The 25,716-nt window shown below is 45.5% G+C and overlaps 1 protein-coding gene across 1 annotated transcript in view; it reads left to right on the top strand.

The window, feature by feature from the left end:
* Positions 1 to 640: 640 nt before the first annotated feature.
* Positions 641 to 25,716, top strand: part of GALNT14 (polypeptide N-acetylgalactosaminyltransferase 14) — a 233,497-nt gene continuing 208,421 nt past the window's right edge. The window contains exon 1 of the mRNA XM_081186432.1: positions 641 to 1,344. Coding sequence (XP_081042558.1) covers positions 1,219 to 1,344 — 126 coding nt within the window. The 5' untranslated portion in view covers positions 641 to 1,218. The remainder of the gene's footprint in view (positions 1,345 to 25,716) is intronic.

Genomic DNA, 25,716 nt, shown 5'->3' with positions numbered 1-25,716 from the left:
AATTCTTTGCAGTACAAAGAGGGACCAGTATCTTGGGAACTCTATGCTGCATGCTATACGTAACCTGTGAAGAGTCACCAAATAATCAGACTGAGCAGCCCGCTTTGTTTTATACCTCCTTTATTTTGTACTTACCTTTGCTGCGATTCCAGGGCTCTCTCTCGTGCGTTTGCTATTTACGCTTTGCAGCCTTGCCTTTTACAAAATTAATACAAATTGGCATTGCGTTTTAAAAAGAAGTGCTATGGGACTAAGGGTTGTGTAGGGGCCGCTGCAGCCTCAGGACTTGCCCCATCCCGCCAAGCCCGGCCAGTCCTCGCCCAACCAACTCCGAAACGCTCCAAAGTTGCTGCGTGCGGCGCCTCCCTCCCCGCGCCGTCGAGCCGCGCTCGCCTTCGGCTCCGCCAGCCGCCAACTCCGCCCGCGGCCCGGAGCCAGCTGGGCGCCTGGCACTCCGGGGCGCCGCCGTGCTCCCGCCCCTCGCTTGCCTCCGATCCCCGCCGGAGCCTTCGCGGAGCCGCGGCGATCTCGGCCTCGCAGGGAGCCGCCGAGCAGAGCGAGCGCCGTGGCAGCGGGAGCGACGTCTCCAAAGCGGCTTCCAAGCGGCTGGCGGGCAGGCTTGACCCGGGAGGGCGCCGAGCGCGCTGCCTGCGCGTCCGCAGGGGCGTCTCTGCGGGAGGTTGCTTTTTCGGGGGGCGCCCCTCCTATTCCCCAGGGCGGGGGCCGATCGGGAGGCAGCGGGAAGGCGAAGCGCTGGATCGGCTTAGGAGTCGGCGTCAAGCGGGCGCCTCCTCGTCCCCGCTCGTCTCCGGCGGATCCAGGCGGGGAAGGACGCCCTGCCTTGGAGAGCCACGACGCAGGGGCACCCAGGAGCGCCCGCTGCCGCTTCCCGGCGCGTCGCGATCAGGAGGAGGAGGAGGACCCCCCGCTGCCTGTTTCTCCACCCCCGGCCCCTCCCACGCCGGCTTCCTCCTCCTCCTCCTCGCCCCATGCAAAGAAGACGGCCCGGGACTCCCTTCGCCTCCTCCTGCTGGAGGCGGGCTCGTTCGCCATGCCCCTAGCGGGGGTTCGCGGGGACTCATCCAGCCCGTAGTGGGAGGCAGGGTGCCGGCCGGCTCCACCCTCTCCCCGCCGCCTGGCTGCCTCGCGGAAAAGACGGAGAGGACTTTCCCCACGCGGCGTCTCCTCCTCCTCCTCTTCTTCTTCCTTCTGCTAACCATGCGACGGCTGAGCCGGAGGCTGGCTCTGTCTGTCTTGGGGATCTTGTGGATCGCGGCTCTGCTGCTCTTCTTCGGGACCAGGAAGAAGTTGGAAGTGGTGGGAGCCGAAGGGCAGACGCCGAAGGTAAGTTGGCGCTTCTCTCTCTCTGTGACTTCTTCGAGGGGAAGCGGCGGAGGGGGCGCGCGAGTCTGTTATTGAACGGAGTGGGAAATAGAGACATGGCTAGGTTTGAAGTGTCTTTATGTAGGTGCAGAGCCAGGCTTTTTGGAGAGGTGGCTTCGAAGCTGGCCGGGAGCGAATGAAACATGCATGTACACGCGCCCACACACACACACACACACACACACACACACACAGGCGCGCATTCTCACGCGCTCTCTCTCTCTCACACACACACACTCTCCATATGCATTGGAAAGCGGCCAAGTTGTTTCGATCCTGAGCGCCTCAGCCTTGCAAAGTCCACGTGGTGACAGACACCTGCTTGCCGGCCAGCGTCTTGCTCGAGTCGAGCTTGGGTTCCAACTTCTTTGCAACAGTTTCCACGAGCGAAGCGCGTCTCCTTTCTCGTCTTCCCAATGAAAGAGGAAGAGGGCTCTCTAAGCCAAGTGTAAAAAGACTGAACCGAGGGAGGGAGGGAGGCAGGCGAGGCACTTCTTCACAAAGCGGCCGCTGATGACTTACTCTAGAGTCTAGGCGACTGTTACTGCCATCCTCTCCATCACACCTCTAGAAACGGTGGCGATTTTTTTTTTTTTAATGTTTAAGTTCAAGGACATGGAAAGTGGAACATGAATTCCACCTGTTTTCTTTTTTTCTTTTGCCAACTCACAAATCTAAATGTAGCCTTATGCATAAAGACCATCCGGTTTGGTTTCTTGGCTCGCTTGGGCTGAGCCAGCAACCCAAGGCAGGCACTCCGCTCCAAATTGGACCCCGAGTTATGTATCTGGCATCAGGAAAGGAGGAGATAAGGAGCCTTTAGGTTGGGTGGAAGCCAGAAACCTCATCCAAGAATGATGCGTCCTGCCCCTTGAAGCGCAGCACTTGTTTGGAGTGGATATGCAGGGGGGATTGTATTCTGCCCTTCCTCTCAACTCCCCCCCCCCCCAGCAAATGATGCTAAAGCCTTTTGAGTGTGGAATGGAGTCGCTTGTAAACTCTGATACTTCGGGACAGGAGAAAGGCGGAGAGCCAGTTTTTAAACCAAATGAACGTTTAAGCAATGTGGATTTTACATTCAAATTTGCAGAAGTGGGAACAGCGGGAACGCAATTGTTAGTTCCATTTGTGAAAACGGTCTTAATGCGTTGAAAACGCTCCAGTTTAATAGCACCTATTGCTGTCTTGGATGGTTAAATGAATGACGTTTAAATTGTGTCCCTACACCCTCCCCCCCCCCATTTCCCAGATCTGTAATTTGAATTTAAAACTCAGACTGGCAAGAGTGTGTGTTTGATATTAAAATCATCGCTCTACCATTTTCTTTCCTGCAGCAAAAATGTTTACAAGGGATGTATTCCAAACTGTAGTATGTTCATTATAAAAGTGTTTCACTTCCATTTTCAGTTCCACATTGACAGCATTCACATAACATGAGATACAAATACTTTTTTTTTTTTTGGATTCTCATAAGAAAACACTGTTACCTTAAAAAATGCTTCACAGCTTGGTCATGTACATGTTTACTGATAAGTGTTCGAATCCTATGCACACTCTCATGGGTCCTTATCTTTAATGTATCTCTTCTGGGACTTTTACTCTGTAGTGCAAACCCGTTTAATTAAGTTACTCCTGATCGATATCAGCCTAGATGGGGCTAGACAGTCTGCACTGAAGACATTTCTGCATTCTTTCTATGTCGTTCGCATAATTTGAAGCTCTTCTCAGATGTAAAGTATTCTTACTAGCATATGGAACTTAAGCAAACTTTTCTCTGTTTCTGTGATGGCTAGAACTCACTAAGATTCTTCTGGCTGTTGTGTTCAGATCTGCGACGTATTTATTGATCATGATTTTATTGATCACGCATGTGGAGTGCAGTTTCAACTCATAAGCTGCATGTGAAGAATTGGCCCAGTACAGATGGAGAACTTGTGGCCCAGAGATACTGTTGGACTCCAGTTCCTATCCGCCCCAGCCAGCATGTAGTCCAGCTCTATCTGGAAGGTTGCAGGTTGTTGACACCTGCTGTACAGTTACGCTACCTTTATGCCAAGCAAAATGCAGACAGCCTGTGGCCTCACAATCCAAGGTGTGATGGTGCAAGGTTTTCCCATCCTTCATCAGACCTACATTTGCAGATGACAAATAAAGCACTATTCTGAGGATGGGCTCATACATCACTTGATTTTTCTTTGTTTGATTGTCGCATGGTTGATAAGGGTTAACAGAATGCGTGAACAGAGTCTGTTGAATAGCATTGTGGTGGCATAGGATGATATAGAAGTTTTATCTGCAGTGTCTGTGTTGGCACATTTCTACATGGAAGCCATCAATGGATGTTGGCAGCCATCAAGTGATGAGTGTATCTGCCCGAACTGCCCTGAGACGGGGAGAAATTTCCTTTATATCATCTTTGTTTGTCATTCCCTCTCCCTTTTTAAAATGAAAAAGTCTGCAAATTGCACTTGTTCTAATAACTTTTCATGGTGCAAAAATGGCTTTTTTGTGCGTGCTGTCTGCCAAAGGTTACCCCATTTGTTCAGTTCTAAGGTTAATGATTGCCCAGTATGGATTCACAGCAGTGGACAATTTTTCTGTGCTGTATTCTTACATTAACTTACAGCTTGATTTAAAAATAAAAAAAATCAGTTAGTGAACGGAAAGCTCTGAATTTCTGTGCCTTTGGTGCAGTCTAAATGAGTAATAATAAAACTGATGGGCAGTGTCTTAATCAGGATTTCCACTAATGTCAACGTCTGGGAATGTCCTGGGGAGGAAGCAGCAGAGCACTGCAAAATCTTTCCTCCTTGTCCCCTGCAGGAGGCATCACAGTTCCTTTTCCTTCGCTCTTCCTCTTTCCTTGAGCAAATGTCAAACGGCTTGAATTCTGTCTGTCTTCACGGAAAAAGCAACAACACGGGCGCTTAAATCTTAAGGCTGCCTTTAAATCACAACAATGCATATAAGACCTGTCTTTTCATGATAATGCCTTCCTGTTTTTGCAATGAACCAGCAGAACATGCAATGGAGGGAGCTTTCCCAAATTTGGAGTCCTGCTGAATCCAAATCTGCACCTAAAAGATACGCTTTCAGCTTTGACCCTAAAGTCAAGGGTGGTAAACAAGACAGCTCATACCAACTCTTTCCTGGCATAAACTTTGCCATAGAACTGTTAATTTCAGAACAAGCTGGAGGTGACATCACCATAATAAATGCCACATTTCTGTTAGATCACTCACTACTTCTTGCCAATTTCCTCTAATTGTTTTTTTTAATTGTTACAGTTTGGTATTGGAAATAATACACCCACACCCACCCACACACCTATGTATTTAAAAAGAAATGTTTTCACACTTTACATTGCTTTTTATCTTTTAGCGTGATTGGATATAACAATGGCCATGTTTGGATGTAACACTCAAACAGTGGTTGATGCAAGTTGGATTTTAACAACCTACCCATGATTTAAACTTTAGCACTTTGTGAATGAGTCCAGCCCCTTCCTGGGATCTTGTGTCCCAGTTCCCCTCTCTTCCCCTCTGTGGCTAAGAGGAGATGTTCAGAAGCTTTACATTTTAGTTAACCATAGTTTCCTGTGCTGTCTGGGTCAGTAAAATTGGTTTAACCCTAATGTTGGTTGGTTTCAGCAATGCATGGTTTGAACTAGGCTTGCTTTGAGATCAACGGTCATTCATGTTAAATTATGGTTCATGGTGTGGATGACAAAGGAAGATATGGTTAACGAAAAGCAAAAATTTATAAATATCTCCTGACCATGCAACGGAGGAGGGGTATATGTTGGGTATGGGGGAGGTTAAGCTCATACAGGGTGCACAGCAGTGGTTTAACATTACAACCATACCTTTATCTGACTGTCACATGACATGTAATCCATTTTAAAATGATGCATAAGTATCAGAATGTGTTTATTCAAGTGTGTTAATGTTTCAATAACTTACACACTAGGGGTGGGGAACCTTTTTGATCCTTATCAGATCTAGGCTGTTAATCGCCTGATGTCAGAATGTGCTTTGAAGTCACAAAGTTGGGATTTCAAAGCACCATGTATAGCTCAGGTATGGTGTGCAAGGAAGCTCCTCACAACAACAAAATTTTAAATATTTTTCAGTTTCAGAGTAAGATGTAGTGATTTTGGCAGCCATCTTGCATTTTTACATTTGCATTTTTTTGGCGTCACACAGAAGACTGGCTTGTCATGCTCTACAACTAACATAGTTTGTGCCATATTTGATGTTATTGCCCCAAATGAATTTCAGTTGGCTGCAATTCTGTAATTTTCCAACTTCTGCCGCTAAAACACATTAGGGACAAGTTTAAGGTCTAATATTATGTTGCCCTTAAAATTTCCACCAAATTGATTAAACAGGGGGACTGCAAGGGCAAGTTGATGATGTGTCTGTCAAGTTGATAACTGGCTGTCTTGGCTGTCACAGTAGGTTTGAGGGCTAAAGCTGAAGTGTATTGCTTAGGTACAGAAATATTTGGATCCAGCTGATTGGAAAACATGGAAAAACGCTCAAGCAAGCAAATGACTCTCAAATTGCCTCAGCTCTTCTGACAAACCTTCCTCCCCTTCCCCGGAGCAAAATTCAGCTTTTCAGTTTGGAGAGAAGCACTTAGATGCTCTGAGAGATGCAGCCCTCTCCGTTCTGGCTAGAGTCAGTTAATTGACAGCCCGTCTGTGGTCAAAGAAGGACATGCCTGGTGTGGGAGAGGGTTTGCTGACAAGACTTCAAAGCGTTTTCATCCCTGAAGCTTGGAAGTTTTGTGCTGCTTTGCATTTGTGCCAAACCCATGAATGAACATGCTTAATGCCACTCATGGGTTTTTTTGTGTGCTTGAGGGGGGAATAAGGTTGGGCTTTTGAATGAGTCAGAGCGGTCGGTCCCGCCTTTACGCTAATTTGAGCTGCGGCCAACTTACCTGCACCTCCTTCCCACCTTTCTTCCAGTTAGGCAATACATGACACACTCAGGGATTCTTTCATGTTACTATTTAAAGAAGCAAGGTTTCTCTCAGGAGTCTGTCTTGTCTCTAGGGAGAGAGGGGAGAAAAAACCCCAACCTATACAAGCTGGTTTCAGCATCTGGTCACACTTCGGTGTGACGGAGGGACAGAATGCCAGAAAAGTTCGTGCAGATAGCAGCAGGTGTAAATTCTCAATGGCCAGAGTCATTCGGGGTAAGGGGCAGTTATGGTTCTAGGGCAGTTTTTCTTTTTTTTATAGGCTGTTTTTAATAAATGTTTAATAGACTATTGTATTTTAATATTCTGTTGGAAGCCGCCCAGCCAGATGGAAACCCAGCCAGATGGGTGTGGTATAAATATGATGATGATGTTCATAATATACATAAACTCTGAAAATACATATATTACACAATGAAAAATGCAATTTTTGTTTAACAGCAGCAGTCAGTGTCTCTTCCCCCAGCCCTGTCATGATCTTGTACCCCGTGTTGGGACATTGCTTGCACTGCCCTAGTTATTACTGCTTGAGATCATGAGTTTGGCAGGTACAGAGGGAAAGAACAGTCTGGGAAACTGGCCTGTGATCCGGGTGTGTCCTGCCCAGTCCTGGATTATGAGGTGAGTTTAAAGAACTGCCCCACCTCTTTGGGACACAGCCATCTGCCAGACCTCCCCTCCTCCTGAGGTTACAGGTTTTTAAAAAATCACAGGAATCTTGTGGGATGAAGCCACAGAAAAGTCTCTCCTTAACAAGTACCTCCCAGGGTAGATAAAATAAAGTTCTGTAAAACCAGTAGTGGAGGGAAGAGTTAATCCCTTAGCCCTGTTTGTTGTGATACTGATTCTGCTCAGTGAATCAGTGGCTATTTAACTTAACTGCTTATGTGCAGTTAACATAATTTATGGTTTTAGCCTCAGGAATGAGGAACACACATGAACAAGTAGACTGAATCAGTTCCTTGGCTCACTTTTTACCTGACCTAGTTCTCCCCACTGATATTTTCTTTATTCTTCTGACAAAGTGGGTGTGAGTTGAGTCAAGGAAAGGCATACATAGTGCACACCAGAGCACTAAGTCACCACAAAGATTCTTCTTGGTTATCTTCTTGCTTTGGAGAAGAATAAGATCTTGACTAGTTTTCAGGTTTTTTCCATTTCAATCTCCAGTCTAATTGCAATGGCCACTCCATTCAGTACATTGGACTTCAGAATTTTAACTATAGCTCATGATTTTGCTTTATGTTAAAATCTTTCCCACATCCCATAAAGGAGTGATATGATATATACAGGTTACTTGTTTTATGAATAATCCCAGGAATTTCATAGGTTGCAAACCTGTGTTGTTCTAATTGGTCAGCTAATGCAAACATGGCTATTTTTAAGGCTTTGAAAAACCATGCATTTCTCGATAAATGTGTGGAATTTAATGCCCTTAAAGAAAATAGAAGCAAAGAAGGCATTAGATGAAATTGCCTTTAGCACCATAACAATCCCTCTGTGTAAATAGGGATATGCACTCTTCGAAATTACAAAATAAAACTCATGGGTGGGGGGGAGCATGATATACTGGATTCTCCTTCAGATGAACCTTTCCCCTTTAGCACTTGCTGTAGAATTGATTCTTCATTTTACAGTCCTTTAGAACATCCACCGAACAGTTAGAGATTTAGTTTCCCCCTGATCTCCTTCTTCCTGCCGAACTCATTACAGGCCTGGTTCAGCAGTCCGTCAAATCAACGAGCTCTTTCTCCAAGAGATGGGAGATCAAGCCTTATTCGTATAAGATACATAGGCCATGTTGCTGTCAACTCCGTCAATCAGCATCCTTAAAATAGCTTCTCTTTCGTCTGTCCAGAATTTTCCATCAAAACAGTTTCACCCCCCCCCTGAGATCAATAGAATCTATATTCCTAGCCTTGTTTTGTTTTTTTTGAAAACTTGTTTGATTCTTGGCTTTGGAAACTTCCAGTAATCAATCTTAATTATGTGCTTCTTTTGACAGTAGAGAACCTGGCCTAGTTTGGACATAACACTAAACTGTGGTCTGGTGCAGGGGTGGGGAATCTGTGATCTTCCAGAAGCTGCTGAAACCGCAGCTCCCCTCCTCCCTTACCATTGGCTATGTTGGCTGGGGCGGGTGGGAGCTGGATCAATCGGAGGGCACCAGGCTCCCTCACCTTGTCTTTTGTGAATGAGGCTCCCCTCATCCCTCTCTTCCTCCCCTGGGCCCACAAGAAGGAATTTGGAAGGAGTTTCACTTTTCACGGTAACTGCAGTTTAGCATTACGCCATGCCATGAGAAACTGTAGTTAAGTCGTCACTATTATTTGCTGTGGTTTCTATAACCAGCTTGTTTCAATAAACCAGAGTTGACCAGTGCCACAGTGTAGGGTTCAAATGTAGTGGTTAATTGAAAACAGAAACAAAAGCATGTGAGCTCCTCTTGGCCATGCTGAGGAGGGGATGGGGAGAGTGCGTGAGCCCAAGGCTTCTTGCACCATAGTTCAGTATGCCGAATCATGGTGAGCATTATGACTCAACGGAACTATGATTTCATTCCAGTGAATTCTTGTTGGAGGATCCCAGTCAGATGTCTATTGGTATATTATGATTCATAAAGCTGCAAGAAATTAGGTTTGGCTTAAGACACAGTTTGGCAATAGGTGTTTGAAGTATTGGTCAGACAGGCTGGCCATTCAAAAGGTAACTGGCTAACATGGTTTTTCTGGCCTTTATTTAGCATGGTAGACACAGTGCAGAGAATAATAATAATAATAATAATAATAATAATAATAATTTATTATTTATACCCCACCCATATGGGAAAAGGTTGTAACATCAATGATAAATATTATTATTTATTAAATTTGTATACTGCCCTTTATCTGTAGATCTCAGAGCGGTTTACAACATAAGAATACAAGTTAAAAAAGACAAAATATATAATAAAAACCAGAATACCCCCATTTTATTATTATTACTTACTCATACGAAACATATTTTGGTATTATCCAGGAATCAATTCAGTTTGAGTAAGTCTTCACACAAGCCAAAGGGTTTTCTTATAAGCACAACCAATGTTGTTCTATCTGGCCTCAACTCCTAGAAATGGAGAGCAAGTATTGCTACTGCAATTGGTTCTTACATGAATCTTCTTCCATCTCAAGTCCCATGAGATGAGAGCGAGAGTGGGGATCTGCATGCCGTGTCCTCTACCTCCCAGTGTTGACCCAGAGGAGGACTTTTGATTCAGAGAATGCACCTCTCCCAGTCATCCCACTCACTGTCCCAGCCTGAGAATGTGACTCTGCTATCCATTGAGCTTGTGGGTGATTCCCCTGCAGCCTCTCCTCCTCCATTGCCATGCAGGAGCATGTGACTGCGGAAAAGGTGGCGAGGCCTTCAAATGTTGCAAGCAGGTGGAGCCAATGGCAGGGCAGGGCTTTTAATGACTCTGAGCATTTGTTGAGAAAAACAGCACCCAGAGCTTAGCTAAGCAGGGTCCACTGGCCCTTGTTGTCAGGGGCTGGCTGGTTGAAGAGGAGTGGTGGGTGGCACCAGGCAGGGAACCCCCAGATGAGGAAGGCTTTGAGCCTGGGGATTGGTGGTGGGACACCCAGGAGAGGGCAGAGGTCAGAGGGAGAAGAGTAGGAGGAATTGTTGAATGCTGAAAAATATGCCATAATAAATTTCTTACTCTTTTAAGGAGCCACAAAGCTCTTTGTTTTCGCTGAAAAACAGCTCCTTCGCTGCTTGGTTGGGCTCCATGTGCATTTCAACATTGCGCAGAGAGCATACACCAGCCTTCCCTGACCTGGTGCCCTCAAGATATTTTGGACTGCAACTTCCATTATCCTTGACCGTTGGCCAGGTTTGCCTGGGCTGATAGGCATTGTAGCCCAACACATCTGGAAGGGATAGGGTTGCAGAAGGGAGGCCTACCTGAATAAAGAAATCCACCCTGCCTCACAAGTTCAACTCCCAACAGGTGGAAAAAAGGTGAAGGTAAAGGACCCCTGACATTTAAGTCCAGTCGTGGATGACTCTGGGGTTGCGGTGGTCATCTCGCTTTACAGGCTGAGGGAGCTGGCATTTGTCCGCAGACAGCTTCTGGGTCCTGTGGCCAGCATGACTAAGCGGCTTCTGGTGAACCAGAGCAGCACATGGAAACGCTGTTTACCTTCCCGCTCAAGTGGTACCTATTTATCTACTTGCACTTTGATGTGTTTTTGAGCTGCTAGGTTGGCAGGAGCTGGGACCGAGCTCACCCTGTCAAGGGGATTCGAACCACCAACCTTCCGATTTGCAAGCCCCAGGCTTTCTGGGTCATGTGGCACAACGGAACACCGAAACCAGAGCAGCGCACGGAAACGGCATTTCCCTTCCCGCCAGAGCAGTACCTATTTATCTACTTGGATTTTTTGGCATGCTTTCGAACTGCTAGGTTGGCAGGAGCTGGGACCGAGCAACGGGAGCTTACCCCGTCGTGGGGATTCGAACTGCCGACCTTTTGATCGGCAAGCCCAAGAGGCTCAGTGGTTTAATCCACAGCGCAACAGGTGTAAGGCAATGGACTTAGAGATGAAGAACCCAGGGGAAAGGCAAGGCCAGTGGGCTCATGCCTGCTCTTCACCGTTCCTGAGCTGCAGGAGAGGCTGTGTAGTTGAACAGGATTGTGGTCTTTATGAATTCTGCTTTGCCTTTCTGGAGAGCAAGGTTAGCAAAGGTTGCGTGCTTGGTTTTTATCCCAGGCTCACCTCTTCCCTTCTCTTAATCTAATCTCCAGGCCTTTCTTTAATCTCTCCTTCTGTCTCTCTTCCAATTACCTAATCTGCCATCTTCGCTGCTTTGCTCTTTTCGGTTTCACTCACCTGTTTTCTCTTCCCCGCCTCCACCCACTTGCCCTCTTTCCTTCCAGATCTTGCCTTCCGCTCAGGAGGTTTCCATTACCCTTGCCGGGTGCTGCTCTGTAATGTCAAGAGCAGCTTCTAGGGGGCAGCAGGTCTTGGGTGGCTGCTGTGTGTATGGATGAGACTTTCCCACCTAGGGATCCCAGTCAATTGCATGCAGATATGAAATTGTCAAGCAAGACGACTACCTAGATTCAGATGCTGACTGCAGGAGGAATTTATTTCTGTGTGTGAGCCTTGCCATGGGGAAAGGCAGTAGCTCAGTGCTTTGCATGAAGAAGGTCTCAGGTTCCGTTCCTGGCCTCTCCAGGTAGGATGGAGAGGTTTGCCTGAAACCTTGGGAAGCTGCTGTAAACAGCCAGTTTAAACAATATTGAGCTGGATAAACCAAGGATATGACTTGGTATAAGTCGGCTTCCTCTGTTCCCCTAAGAGTTAAACATTGCAGGGGGTTGGACTAGGTGACTCTTCCATCTTGACAATTCTATGAATGCCCATATTTTTCCATGGCTCACAGAACTCTTCTGCACTTCCAGCCACCTGATTATAGCTGTCAATTTACAGATTTGAAAATAAGGGACCAGCAGCGTCGAAAATAAGGGCACAGCAGCCAAAATAAGGGATTTTCTGGGCAAAGGTATGTTCAACTTCTGCGCCCCTCAGAAGGCAGAAAGCCCAGCCAGCAGCCAAATGAAGCCTCAAGTGGTGGTTCCCACAGCGCAGCAACCTGGCAAAGGGGATGCAGCAAGGAAAACCACCGTCACCTCTCTGCTGGCGAGCGCTGAGCAAAGGCGAGTCCCCAGGCAACAAGGCATGCAAGCTTCACCCCCAGTTGTTCTTAGACTCCTTATTGGGTGAGCAACTCAGCCAAGCAACACAGTTGGAGCCTCCCTCCTCCCTGGCTGGCAGGGAGGGAGGGAGAGGAGCTGCTTCCTTTGAAACCTGGGAAATTTAAGGGACATCATCATTAAGGGACAGCAGTGGGACACGGTGCTGGGATAAGGGAGTTTCCCGCCAAATAAGGGACGGTTGACAGCTATGCACCTGATGTGGACCTCGCTTAATTCCTGGATGCAAATGTGGATTTACATGTCACGTTATTTTATTTTTATTTTTTAAAAATGTTTGACCAATGCCCTTTCTTTTGGGGCCCTATTGGGACCTGTTTGCTAACAGGAGAACGTATTATGTACAAACGGAAGGAAAACGTAGGATTCAGTTGCTTGAAATGTATTGTAGTGTTTAGCTTAATATGGCTGCAGCATAAAATCTGCTCTGCCTCCCTCTCCACTCAGCGTTCTAAGATTTGCTTAGGCCAGTTGTTTACAGAATAAATTCCCTAGCTTACCCAATGCTGTTGTCCAGACCATTATTGCTGCAGCCACAACAGATCGAATATGGGGCATGTGGTCCAGTGTTGGCATATTTTGGAAGGGTGGGTTGAGGGAATGAAGCCTTTGAGACCTGTCACGAAATGAGCCTACTGGAACGGCGTGGCCGTCTCCTCGTGTGGCGCCTGCACGTAATCAGGTGAGCCAGTTAGCCTTCAAGGGATTAGCATGAAGTCAAATTAATCCTGTCTGCTGGATAGCTTATGAGGGACTGCAACCATATAACAAGTCTCTCTTTTTTTGGGGGTGAGCCAGATCAACTGGGCTCCCCCGTAATGTTCTGCTTTAGCTTTCATCTGCTGATTTCAAAGCACTTTGTGAGCATTACATACTTTGAAACACTCCCCCCCTCCCCTTCGGAAACACTCACTATTTTAGGAGCTGGAAGGAGCTGGAGGTTCACCAGGGCTAAGGAAGATTAGCGTTTCTCAAAGTGTCTGCAGCTATCGTTGACACAGAGAGCGGGGATTTTCTCTGCACCTCTGAAAAGCAAGCAATAGCTTGCTGGCCTAAGGCCTTGTTCACACATTACACGCTCTGTGCTGGGGAAAATACCCCTCCCCCGGCATCACATTTAGGTCATTCGTGTCAACACCGTGCTCAGCATTTATCTGCCTAAGTAGTGAGCATGCAGAGAAGTGTTTGCAGAAACCTTGAAAATAAATGTGCCTATAAGGATGGCACGTCAAAGTTCACACATTACAGATAATGTCACTCAGCACTGTGACATGGAGATGTGTTCTGAAATCTCATTAGGAGCATAAAATCCTGTATCTATTTTTCCCTTTTTTCCACCCCCACCCCTCGCCGTTTATTACATTTACATTTATTGCATGGTTCTCCTCCTCCTGTTGGAGGTAGGTTTGGTTGAGAGACCGTGACTGGCCCAAGGTCACCCATTGAGCTTCATGGCTGCTTGGGGATTCAAACCCCGCTCTCCCAGGTTGTAGTTTGATACACTAATCACTCTGCCACCCTGACTCCTGCAATGCTGCAATGGAACCCAGAAATCCTGACTTCTGCTCTGACTGCCTGAAGGACCGAAAGACAGTGTATTCTGTATATTCACGGGGAGTTTTGCTTCCTTCTCAGTTGCGGGGGAAAACAAAACACAGCAAAATTAGCAACTAAATTACATGGAGGAAATAATGATATGCTGGATTAATTACAAGTAAATTCCCAGATTAATTTGTTAGGAATGCACGCAGTTGGCTCTGCAGGCAGAGTTGAGCTGACAAATCCAATTCCCGGAGCCTAGGCTGAGGTTGTTACTGGTGGGTGTGTGTTAGCGGAAAAGAAAAAAAGAAAAATGGGACAGAGGCCACAAACTGAGCTTGCTCTCGTGGGCGGCAGCACTTCTGATGCCTGTGGATTTAGACCACGTCTCTGACCTCAGGTTCATAGGCAATGAGGTCATATTTATAGCTGTTTGGCCAGACCACCTCCCACGCTGGTCTCTTGCTTTCAGAGTGAGGTGGCTGGTCAACAGGCAGGGAGGGAATTTTTTTTTTTAAAGCCCACCGATCCCCTGATGAACCACAGTTTGGTGGACATTAGTGGACAGGCATCTGCATGCACGTTCTGTGGACCTACGTGAATGGGTAATACACATGACTGGTACCTGGACGGGCTTGTTAGTTGGTTTTTAGAGATATGCATGCCGCAGTCCAGGCCAGATGTCTCCTTCAGTCCTGGGCCACATTCACACTGTAAATGTGTGTAAAACTATGATATTTCAAACAGTCATGGCTTCCCCCAAGGAATTCTGGGAGCTGTATTTTGTTAGTGTTATGAAGGCCCTATTTAAAAACCAACAAGTTGTCCTTTCATTCTGTGGATGAGGTGCAGAGGCTCTTGAGGGTGGTGGTGGTGGTGATGGTGATGGTGATGGTGATGATAATAATGATAATGATATGATAGTGGTCAATAACAATAGAAAATTTTGATTCTATGCTGCTTTTTTGGCCCAAAGGGCCCCAAAGCAGTAGACCATAGCTCAAGAGGCAGGGTTGGATCCTGTGTTTGGTTGGTGTCAGAATGGCTGTAGTTCAGTGGCAGAACACCTGTTCTGCTTTGCAGAAGGTCTGTGGTTCAGTCCCTGGAATTTCCACGTAGAGCTGGGAAAGAACCCACATTTGAAACCCTTGAGAGTTGCTGCCCATCATTGTACAGTTGTACCTCAGAAGTTGAACGAAATTTGTTCCGAAAGTCCGTTCAACTTCCAAAATGTTCAGAAACCAAAGTGTGGCTTCTGATTGGCTGTAGGAAGCTCCCACAGCCAATTGGAAGCTGTGTAAGCTGCATTGGACACTCGGGTTCCAAAAATGTTTGCAAACTGGAACAGTCACTTCCGGGTTTGCAGCGTTCGGGAGCCAAAATGTCTGAGTACCAAGGCGTTCGGGATCCAAGGTACAACTGTAGATAACTGAGGTGGACTCAGTTGTGTGGCTCAGTGTACACCTTTCTGGGTTCCCAAGCTGAAGGTGCAGGGACTGAGGAAAAACAGAACAAAATAAGGACCCTTTTAATTTTGCAAATATTTGCTAAGGGAGAATTGCTTTGCTGTGGAATTTTTAAAAAGTGAATCTAAAGGAAGAAATGTGCTTGCCATGTCCTGTAGTTATTGTGTTAGCTCTACTTAAGATAAAAGAGTCAATGTTAAAGAGTGCCTGGCAGATAAATGTTCATAGAGGTCTTTGAAAGCTGAAAAGGGCCTTTGGTGCTCACTACCAGAAACTGATTGCTGCCTGCGACCCCAAAAGCAGGAGGAAGCTGGAAGGATGCTCGCCTAAGGGCACCTGAAATTTCACCAGCAAGGAGGAGGTTCCACGGAATCTTCTGGCTCATTTTCTTAACATTGCCCCCTCCCACTCTACAATTTGCCAATATAGGACATGCTATAGGCTGATCAGCTTTTCCAGCTAGATGAAAACGTATCTGCCTGTTTGTTTGTTTTTTGACCTGTACTTTGTTTTTGTACTGTCTCTTGTTGTTATTGTTGTTTAGTCGTTTAGTCGTGTCCGACTCTTCGTGACCCCATGGACCAGAGCACGCCAGGCACTCCTGTCTTCCACTGCCTCCCGCAGTTTGTTCAACTCATGCTGGTAGCTTTGAGAACACTGTCCAACCATCTCGTCCTCTGTCGTCCCCTTCTCCTTCTGCCCTCCATCTTTCCCAACATCAGGGTCTTTTCCAGGGAGTCTTCTCTTCGTACTGTCTCTTAACCCCAATTAGTTAGCTGTTTTTAAGGATACGTCTTAAAGGAGTGTTGTTTCTGAACTGAATCTTTGAGAATTCCTAGCGGTCCTTCCCAGAATTTGTGTGGTGCAGTCCATTTTCTGCTAGGGGGTCCTTCCTTTAAGTAGTGTAGGCCATGATCCAGTAAACCAAACCTTGTTCTACAACAGCATCTGAGTAGCCAGCTGTTCACTACTAACATCCTCCTGGCTTTTGATGAAAGAGCAAGGGAAGCATGTCTTGTGCTTCACTTTCCAATCCAGAGTCTTGTAGTCTGGAGGATCTCTTTGGGCTGCATCACTGGATCCCATATGGAACTTGAGTTTGATGAGTTTAGAAACCTCCTAGGAACCTACCTTATATATCAGGTCAAGCCATTGTTCCATCTAACTCATTATTGTCTAAAATTGACCTGTACTTAGCTTTCCAAGTTTCAGATAGGGATCTCTCCCACCCCTTCTGAGAGATTGACTGACTGACTGACCGACTGATTCTACCTTTTTTTCTCCATGGAGCTCAAGGTGGACTGCATGGTTCTCCCTACTCCTCAATTAATACTTACAACAACTCTGCAAGGCAGTGACTGGCCCAAGGTCACCCACTGAGCTTCATGGACAAGGGGGAATTTGAACTCTGGTCTCCCATGTCCTAGTTTGACACTCTAAGCCCGCTACATTGGCTCTCATGCCAGGGATTGGACCTCAGACCTTTTACATGTAAAACTCATGTTCTCTCACTGAGCCACAGCCCTTCCAGGACTGCTTCTAGCCTCTGTTCTATAGACCTCTCATCCCTACCCTGATAAGCTGGAGCATAGGATGCCTCCAGCCCTTCCACCTTCACTTCCAGCAGGGATAGGAGCTTGAAGTTGCTGTAGATGCCCTCAGGCAGGAAGAGAAACATCTCCTGCTCCCTTAAGGTTCCAAAGCTTTTGTTGCTCAGTGCTGCCTTAGGCCAGTGTAGTGACTATCATCTCATAAAATACCAGTGTCAGCTCCTATTGTCTTGGCAAGCTGGGGAGGAAGGCAATTCCAGGCACATCAAAGCCAGCCAAGTTCATGAGGCCCTGCCCTATGGAACAAGGCGACCATGTCCTGTCCTCCAGATCAGAAAGCCAGTGGTTGGCACAACGAGTTTTCCATGAGCCCTGTTCATGCATCAAAGCCCTTACACAATAATAATCATGTGGAGGTAGAGAGAGAAGCTCTTCACATCCCCTCCATCGCTTCCGGAATGCCTGGCCATGTCATTCTCCTCGATTGGAAGAGAAAGTCTGCCAACAGGAAGCCTGTGAGACTCATATAGGCTCCTTGGGCAATTTCAAACCTTTCACAACTAGGGTTCCAAATGGGGCAGGGAAGCTAGACAAGTACAGCGAGCTCCCAACAGAGGACCTTTGTTCCCTAGAGCACCAAAGGCGGAGGTGCCAAGAGACAGGAGGCAGGATTAGCAGACACCCCAAACTCATTGCATGATGCCTTTGAATAGGGGTATGGCTTGACTGTAGGACAACCATTTTGTAGCGGGAGGACTTAATGCAAGGAGCTGTGGTCTTTCCCATCATCCCTGGTCATGGGCCAAGCTGTCTGGGTGAACACTTCTTCACTGGAAGATGGTGGACTCTCCTTCATTGGAGGTCTGTCTGTCTTCAGCTGTGATTCCAGCATTTCAGGGGTTGGATTATTTGACCCTCAGGATCCCTTAAAGGTAAAGGTAAAGGGACCCCTGACCATTAGGTCCAGTCTTGACCGACTCTGGGGTTGTGGCGCTCATCTCGCTTTATTGGCCGAGGGAGCCGGCGTACAGCTTCTGGGTCATGTGGCCAGCATGACTAAGCCACTTCTGGTGAACCAGAGCAGTGCACGGAAACACCGTTTACCTTCCCGCCAGAGCGGGACCTATTTATCTACTTGCACTGGCGTGCTTTCGAACTACTAGGTTGGCAGGAGCAGGGACTGAGAAACGGGAGCTCACCCCGTCATGGGGATTCGAACCGCTGACCTTGTGATCAGCAAGTCCTAGGCTCTGTGGTTTAACCCACAGCGCCACCCATCTACAAATCTATAATTCCATGATGGCAGCTGAAGTCCAACTCTGGATGGCCACACGTTCCCCACCCCCTGCCTTAACTGATAAGTGTTCTGGTTGCATTGAGGGGGGAGCAGTTTTCTACCATTTCAAAAGAACACTGAGCATTGATGGTGGAATATAAAAGAGCGTGATGGACTTTCTGCAGAGGAGATTTCCCACAGTTCTTTTGAAAAGACAGCTGTTCTAAGCCTGTTCTTTGGCCAACTGAAAAGTTAGCAGTGCCAAGGCAGAGCCTGGCCCAAGTTAGGCTGGCATGACCTGGCACAGATTTTATGAGCAACCAGGATTGGCCAGCAGCCCAACAGAGGCTACAACAAAATGGGGACAGGTCAGATTGTGTGTGGAATTTAATGCATGCTGTGCTGATTATGAGGAAAGGTTCTCTTCCCATTTTTGAATGCCTCTGTCCTGACCAAGGCTCCAATATGGTCTTTTAGATTCACTGATGAATACTTTGGAGATGTTTAATGTAGCAATGAAGGATCAAACCAGATGTGTGGGGCAACTGCATTTATATTGATGGAAGGGTTGTGATCTTCTCCTTCCATTAAAAGGTGCCCAAAGGGGGTCTCTGCTGATTTACTTCAATACTCTCCTCTTCTTTTACGTAGTTTTCCCTAAGCCTACCTCCAGTACTATGAGAGAGCCAGGTGGGGACAAAATGGAGCTACACAAAAAGACCAGTCAAGGAAATACATTCTGTAGTGTAATTTCAAGCATTTTCTTAAGATATTACTGGTTAATATAGTCTGTCCACAGACAAATTTGAGTAGTTGGTGGCATGGGCATAGCCAGGATTTTTGCTGAGGGCGGGCAGGACTTTTGTGGGGGGGGGCAGAACCGATGTGATTGGTCAGTGAGGTAAGTATTTCTATTGTTTTACTTGATCTAGGGGGGCAGCTGCTCCCCGACCCCCTTGGCTATGCCCATGGTTGGTGGTGAGAATTGTTATCTTCTTCCCGTACATGTGAAAAGAAAGGAGACCAGGTTTCACCAATGCAGATACTGACTGGAATAAAAAAATTTTCCTCTCACATGATTTGTTGAAAGAGGAAAGTCTTCAAAAGACCCTAGAAGGACCCTAGAGGCAGTACCTGTCTGATATATAATGGGATGGTTTTCCAAAGGGTGAGTGTTTCCCCAGTAAACGGAAAACCCAACTTACGTCACTCCAAAAGAAGATATTGGAGTACTACTCCAAGGCATTTGCCAATGCAGAAGATGGTAGGTAAAGGGACCCCAGACCATTAGGTCTAGTTGTGACCGACTCTGGGGTTGCGGCACTCATCTCGCTTTATTGGCCGAGGGGGCCGGCGTACAGCTTCCAGGTCATGTGGCCATCATGATTAAGCCACTTCCGACGAACCAGAGCAGCACACGGAAACACCGTTTACTTTCCCGCCGGAGTGGTACCTATTTATCTACTTGCACTTTGACGTGCTTTCGAACTGCTAGGTTGGCAGGATCAGGGACTGAACAACGGGAGCTCACCCTGTTGCGGGGATTTGAAATGCTGACCTTCTGATTGGCAAGTCCTAGGCTCTGTGGTTTAACTCACAGCGCCACCCGCGTCCCGATCAGTTGGGTACTTAAAAGATGAAGCAATCTTTTGAGTATCTTGGTTCCAAGTTGGATAGGACTGTTCTGTGTACACTAGAACCAATATCTGGGAGTGGGTGGCGCTGTGGTCTAAACCACTGAGCCTCTTATGCTTGCTGGTCAGCAGTTCGAATCCGCATGACAAGGTGAGCTCCCATGGCTCTGTTGCAGCTCCTGCCAACCTAGCAGTTTGAAGGCACACCAGTGCAAGTAGATAAATAGGTATTGCTGCAGTGGGAAGGTAAACAGCGTTTCTGTGTGCTCTGGTTTCTGTCACAGTGTTCTGTTGTGCCTGAAGCTGTTTAGTCCTGCTGGCCACATGACCCAGAAAGCTGTCTGTAGACAAACGCTGGCTCCCTCGGCCTAAAGTGAGCTGAGCGCCGCAACGCCATAGTCGCCTTTGACTGGACTTAACCATCCAGGGGTCCTAAACTTTTTTTTTTTTACTACCAATATCTCAAACTCCACCTGGTAGCTAATTGGTGTTAGTTTGGATAGCCAATCAACATTAGTGCATACAATACCAAAAACTGGGCAATGCACCAGCATCCATTGGATTCCAGTCAATATTTGATTTTGCTCAGTAGTAGCTCAGTGGAATAGGGAGTAAAGCTTACACAATAAAAACCACAGATTCCCGATTGTAATTGAAATGAATCACTCAGTTTATTAATGTACAAAGCTTAATAGTATTGTTAAATGGCGCTATAAATGTAATAGAACTTATATATAGAAAATTGAATTTATAATACGACATAAAATAAAATATTTGAAAATGAAGCAACTTACACATATGATTAGACTTAAAGCGATTGGATATAATTTGCATATAAACTAAAAAGTAGCATTGGCAAAGCAATCAATCAAAGTAATTAACATAACTCCTAACTCCCTCCCTCCCTCTAGTTGTGAAACAAATCTAAATTCCCATCAATACAAATTCATAGTTTTTAGCGCTAGCCACCCTAGCCCTACAGGATTTCCGATGCATTTTATCAGATGCCTCCAGGATGCTCCTTTCTCCTGCAAGTCCGCCCCCCACCCCAAATTGGGAGAAATTGGTTCTCCTCAAAAGAAACTTGTGGCTCTTGTCCTCTGGCCTGTGGACAAAAAATGAAATAAAAAGCATCTCTCTCTCTCTCTCTCTCTCTCTCTCTCTCTCTCTCTCTCTCTCTCCATCTCCATCTCCATCTCCATCTCTCTCTGATTGCTTTTCATGTCTGCAGACCTCATGGTTTCCTGCAAACAGCCATATTAAGAATGCATGGTGCTGATGGGCTTAAGTAGGTTGCTTGGAGGCTTCCTTGGCCCCTGAAGGAAAAAATACCATGACACTAGGACCTTGAAACCAAGGCTTCCCTGATTATTGAATTATGTCTTTTAAGGGGCAGAGAATGTGTGTGGGATAGGGCCCCCTCCCAGCCCTCCCTGGCTATGGGCCTGCTCTGTCCTAGGATATTTGCTGATGAAGGATAGGCTAGAAATGTTTCGATTTCATAAACAAATACTCAAAAGTCATCCCCATTGAGCTTCAACCCAAGTCATCACGTACGGGATCTCAGTTTCATTGTGCTTCTGGTGGTCATGGGGAGGGACAATGAACTGCAGTGACGTTGGGGAGTCCACATCTACACTGACCAGCAATGGCTCCAGACAGGGAGGTTCCTCATCCCTACCTGGAGATGTCAGGGGTTGAACCCGGGACCTTTTGCACGAAAAGCACACCTTCTGCCCCGGAGCAGATACTATTCGCAGCACAAAAGTTTATGTAATAAAAGCAGAACGTGGCTGGTAATCTTTTACTTATTTCCATTCCTGTAGTTTTCATAGCAACCAATCTTTCTCATAGACATTTAACACACATTAAGCCAACGGCACGGGCTGTGAAAATTAATTTCTTAGCACATTAATTAATTGAGCTGCCTACCCAATATCAACATGACTTTGCTGGTTAATACAAGACCTGATCTTGTGTGTTTTCAAGTCAGTGGAAGTATTATTGTTTTTAATGATCCAACACATGAACATACTTCTCTTTCTTTTCTCACTGATAGGGTTGCCATATTTCAAGAAGGAAAAATTCGGACATAAAAGTTGTTGAGTTGTTTACCTTATTGAGTCACCTGGGACCTTAAGGTGAAGGGCGGGTAATAAATTACAGAATGTGTCAATTTCTGTTTTTCATATTTCCAATCTTAAATTCATATCTCCACTATTTCCACATCAGTTCACTTTTTTAAAGTCCTCATGAAATTCACCAGCATTTTAGTGTAAAATTTCCTAATATACACATGCTTCTACACACTTTTGCCTAATACTCTTTTTTTTTGCAGATCATCTTCCCCTGATGTAATAAATAATAATAAAATAATAAAATTTTATTTATACCCCACCCTCCCAGGCCAGAGCCGGGCTCAGGGCAGCTAACACCAGTAAAATTACAATGAAAAAACCCCAACCAATTTAAAATACAGGTTAAAATATAATTTAAAATGCAGCCTCATTTTAATAGTAGCCCATAGATCAAAACCACAAGGGGACGGAAACATAAGGGTCAGACTGAATCCAAACCAAAGGCCAGGCAGAAACAGCTCTGTCTTGCAGGCCCTGCGGAAAGATATCAAGTCCCGCAGGGCCCTAGTCTCTTGTGACAGGGCATTCCACCAAGTCGGGGCCAGTACTGAAAAGGCCCTGGCCCTAGTTGAGACCAATCTAACCACCTTGCAACTTGGGACCTCCAACGTGTTGTCATTTGTAGACCTTAAGGTCCTTCGTGGGGCATACCAGGAGAGGCGGTCCCATAGGTACGTGGGTCCTAGGCCGTAATGCTGTTTTCACTGTTAAATGCATTTTTATGCACACTTTACCCCAGCATGTGTATTTTTGTACTTATTTGGCTGGGGAGTGGTATCTCAAAATTCACAGAATCACAAACTGAGGGGTGAAAGTTGTGCTTCAGTTCCTGCATAGTTTCAGAATGTGTGAACACAATACTGGCATACCTAGAACAAAGTAATGATATGTAGACAAGTCCAAGATAAGGAGGATAAGGCTACATGATGGCTACATTCCACTTCCACAGTCGGAGGCAATATGCCTCTAGATGCCAGTTTCTGGGACTCACACGTGAAGAAAGTGCTGTTGCCCTCATGTCTTTTTGGGTTGGACTAGATGGACCATTGGCCTGATCCAACAGGCTCTGTTCTTATGCTGTTATAAACTGTGGTTAGTCTTAACAGTAGTTAGTCGGAATAAGTGGACTTCAAATAATAGATTGCAAAGCCGGCTTGTTTTCACTTAACAATAGTTCCAGCAAACCATGGTTTAGGGGTTTGGATGTAATCTAAAAAGGGTGCTGAAACTTCCAATCTCCTCATAGCCATGCCAGTGAAGGAAGTGGGTGTAGGGATTGCACAAGCCTAAGGCTTGCTGCAGCTCATCTTTGTAAGGCTAAACCATGGTTAGCACTACCTATGTGAAGCTGATCAGTTTGCTTTTTTTTAAGTTGGTGTAAACTACAAAAATTGTAACTCATGCACACCCCGGGAGCAGATTATGTTGAGTACAAAGCTCTGCTTTCAGGCTGTGTCCATGAACATAACTGAACTGCAGGAATAGCCTTCCATGCCAGAGTCTGGTGTCCACCCCCTTCCCATTGCCAAATGATGTTGCTTCTGAATGCTTTCGGTTGGCATGCATATCTTTGGTATGATAAAGTTAACAGTGCCTTTAAAAATCACATTGTTAGAAAAGCATTATTTAATGTTTGGATAAGATATAAAGATCTATTGGAAAATAAAACCCCTAGATGGGTGTCACCAGTGGAGGCTAAAGCAGTGAAGAAACTCAATATGGAGGTCGGATGGCCGAAGTATTGGGAAATCTTAGAACAGGATGGAGATAAATTCAAACTACAAAGTCAGGAGAAATTGAAGCATAAAGTAGAAAATTGGTTCCAATATCGCCAAATAATGGAATTTTTTAAACAGGATAGGAAAATTGGTTTCCAGGTGGAAAAATCAAAACTAGAGACCGAATTGTTAGAACCCGATACTAAGAATTTATCTAGAATGTATAACTTGTTGTTGAAATGGAACACACAGGATGAAACAGTTAAATCGGCTATGATTAAGTGGGCTCAGGATGTTGGACATAACATTATGTCAGCTGACTGGGAATGGTTATGGAACACCGGTATTAAATTTACGGCATGTAATGCCTTAAAGGAAAACATTATGAAAATGGTTTACAGGTGGTACATGACCCCAGTCAAACTGGCAAAAATCTATCATTTGCCCGACAATAAATGTTGGAAGTGTAAAGAGACTGAAGGTACTTTCTATCACCTTTGGTGGACATGCCCGAAGATAAAGGCCTTCTGGGAAATGATCTATAATGAAATGAAAAAGGTACTTAAATGTACCTTTTCTAAAAAACCAGAGGCCTTCCTCTTGGGCATTGTCGGCCAATTGGTGACAAAGAAAGATAGAACTTTCTTCATGTATGCTACAACAGCAGCAAGAATACTCATCGCAAAGTATTGGAAGACACAAGATTTACCCACTTTGGAAGAATGGCAGATGAAAGTGATGGACTATATGACACTGGCCGAGATGACAGGCAGAATCCGTGATCAACGAAAAGAGACGGTGGAAGAAGAATGGAGAAAATTTAAAAGCTATCTTAAGGACTACTATAAACTTAATGAATGCTAAAGTGTTGTGGTTTTCAGAAGCAAAAGGGTACAGGGATACAAGGCTAGACTATAAAAGAGGACTAAGATGACAGAGATTAGAAAGTAACAACTGGGAGTTGCTAGTTGAATTATGGACATTGGGATGCAGAGAGGGGGGGTATGGGGAAGTTTAAGAAAAGAGGTTTATGAAAATATGTTTGAAACTATTCATGTATGTCTGTCACTTTTTGTGTTTGTTTGTTTTTCTTAAAAATGTTGTAAAACCAATAAAAATTTTATAAAAAAAAAAAACAAATGATGTTGCTTCTGTGTAATACAAAATTCCATCAGTATTTAGCTATCCAGCTTGGTCAAGCAATTCTCAGTCTGCTGGGATCATGAAACACTCAAGACAAATCATGTACAGCCTGTATTACCCAGGTTGCTTAATTAATCTATTGACTGTGCCTTGGCTATCTCTCTGCAATATCTGAAAAACAATAGGCTATAAATGAATACGCAGTTAATTTTTCATTGGTAATTACAAGGAATGAATTTTACCCCCATTATGCTTCATTATTGCTCCATGTTGCAGCTGTGAGTGATAGAGGCATAAATATTGATTGAACAAGGCCAGTTTGCGTTAGGAAATGATGAGCATGGGGCGCTCAGGGACCTGGCGTTGTGTTGTGCTTGTAAAAAAAAAAGGGGGAGGGCAGAAGGGAGCAGGTAGTTCAGATGAGGCGTTAGAAAGTTTAGCAGCAGCTGGAACTTTCTGTCATTTGGCACTCTCCAGATAAGTATGGGGAAGGTGGGTGTTTTCCTACAACGTTTACGTGTGGAGTCTGAAAATCTCTCAGCTCGGCTCAGCTGCTGCTGCTGGATTAAAATCTCATACATCCAAAATTACGACCGTAGGAAAGAAGGCAGCAAAGCTGTTTAAAAATTATGATTGTCAATGGTGTGAACTGTGGTGCTTTCCCCGTGTTCCATCTTATCTTTATCTGTACCGTGAGCGCGGGAAGAAGCTTAATAATGTGTCCGGGCTGCCTGCTGCGGTTTAAATCCTGTCAGGACTCGCGAGCTGGTGCAGTACTTCAGGAGAAGATTTGTAAATGGGGCTTAGGCTAAAAAGGCTACTGAAAAAGCAGTAATGTCAGGGGGACTGTGTTCTGCCAGTCTTGGTGCATGACTTTCGAGGTTGTTTTGTTTTAACCACGAGGAAAGAAACCTTTTCAATTTAATACACCCACACACCCACACACATGAAGAAAAATGTTAAATCTATTCATATTTTAGCCGCCCTGAGCCCGATCTTGGTTGGGGAGGGCAGAGTATAAGTACAAATTTATTATTTTTTTAAATTATTATTATTATATTTAGAGTCAGGGATAGCAGAGGTTAGTATGGATCCAGGAGATCTGTGTTCAAGTGTGCT

The sequence above is a fragment of the Podarcis bocagei genome (genome assembly GCF_964188305.1).
Source record: "Podarcis bocagei genome assembly, chromosome: 3".
NCBI lineage: Eukaryota > Metazoa > Chordata > Lepidosauria > Squamata > Lacertidae > Podarcis > Podarcis bocagei.
Note: the sequence above shows the minus strand (reverse complement) of the source record. Positions and strands in the feature narration are given on the sequence as shown.